Source organism: Penaeus monodon, chromosome 28 (assembly GCF_015228065.2).
Source record: "Penaeus monodon isolate SGIC_2016 chromosome 28, NSTDA_Pmon_1, whole genome shotgun sequence".
In the NCBI taxonomy this organism is placed as follows: domain Eukaryota; kingdom Metazoa; phylum Arthropoda; class Malacostraca; order Decapoda; family Penaeidae; genus Penaeus; species Penaeus monodon.
The window spans coordinates 39878268-39878974 of NC_051413.1; the positions used below are offsets into that span (position 1 = coordinate 39878268).

The following is a 707-nucleotide window of genomic DNA, read 5'->3' on the forward strand; positions in this document are numbered from 1 at the left end:
CACCGGGCCGACCTGGTAGTTGAACACCATACATGTTCACGAAAACTTGCAAAACTTAACTAATTCCTTAATCAACCACAAACTAAAGTAACAAGTCCAAAGAACTCTTATATTCAATGTTTTTCTTTAAGTAACTTCTGTGTTACAGGAGTTACATGGTGAATCAATGGCACAATCACTTACTAAAAGTTCTGAGTCCAATGGGACATTCGATGCAGGAAAGTACAATCAGTACAGTCCAAATGAAATGAATGAAACTTCGAAACCCTCCTAACCCAGGCAAACAGGATCATATTAGAGACGGAATTAGAAACACATTTGACAAGAGTTTTGTCCGTGACCGTACGATATCATTATGGTTGCGCTAATCTGCAGTCCCTCTCGAGTTCTTCTTTTCGAAAACGTAAGGCCTCATCATTATAAAATTCAGTAAATTTTGATTTTTCGAATGAGTTGACTGCCTGCTTAAATGGCAGAGTGGCTTGCTTCACCTTAACTGTGAATATCTGATTAGTAATACCTATCGCGAAACTAGAATAATAAAAAAAAACATCAAAACAATGAATGAAACAGTTAAGAAGGATGACTCGATGACAACAAATAAAATGTATGTTCATATGCAATTTCATGTGTCTCTGCTTCTGTGACGTCATAGCGACATCGATGACGGACGAAACTGCCAACAGCCAGATGGATGGAATAGCGTA

The 707-nt window shown here is 37.9% G+C and overlaps 1 protein-coding gene across 1 annotated transcript in view; it reads left to right on the plus strand.

The window, feature by feature from the left end:
* Positions 1–274, plus strand: part of LOC119591224 — a 5236-nt gene extending 4962 nt beyond the window's left edge. The window contains exon 3 of the mRNA XM_037939935.1: positions 132–274. Within this exon, the coding sequence (XP_037795863.1) occupies positions 132–274 (143 nt within the window). The remainder of the gene's footprint in view (positions 1–131) is intronic.
* Positions 275–707: the final 433 nt, after the last annotated feature.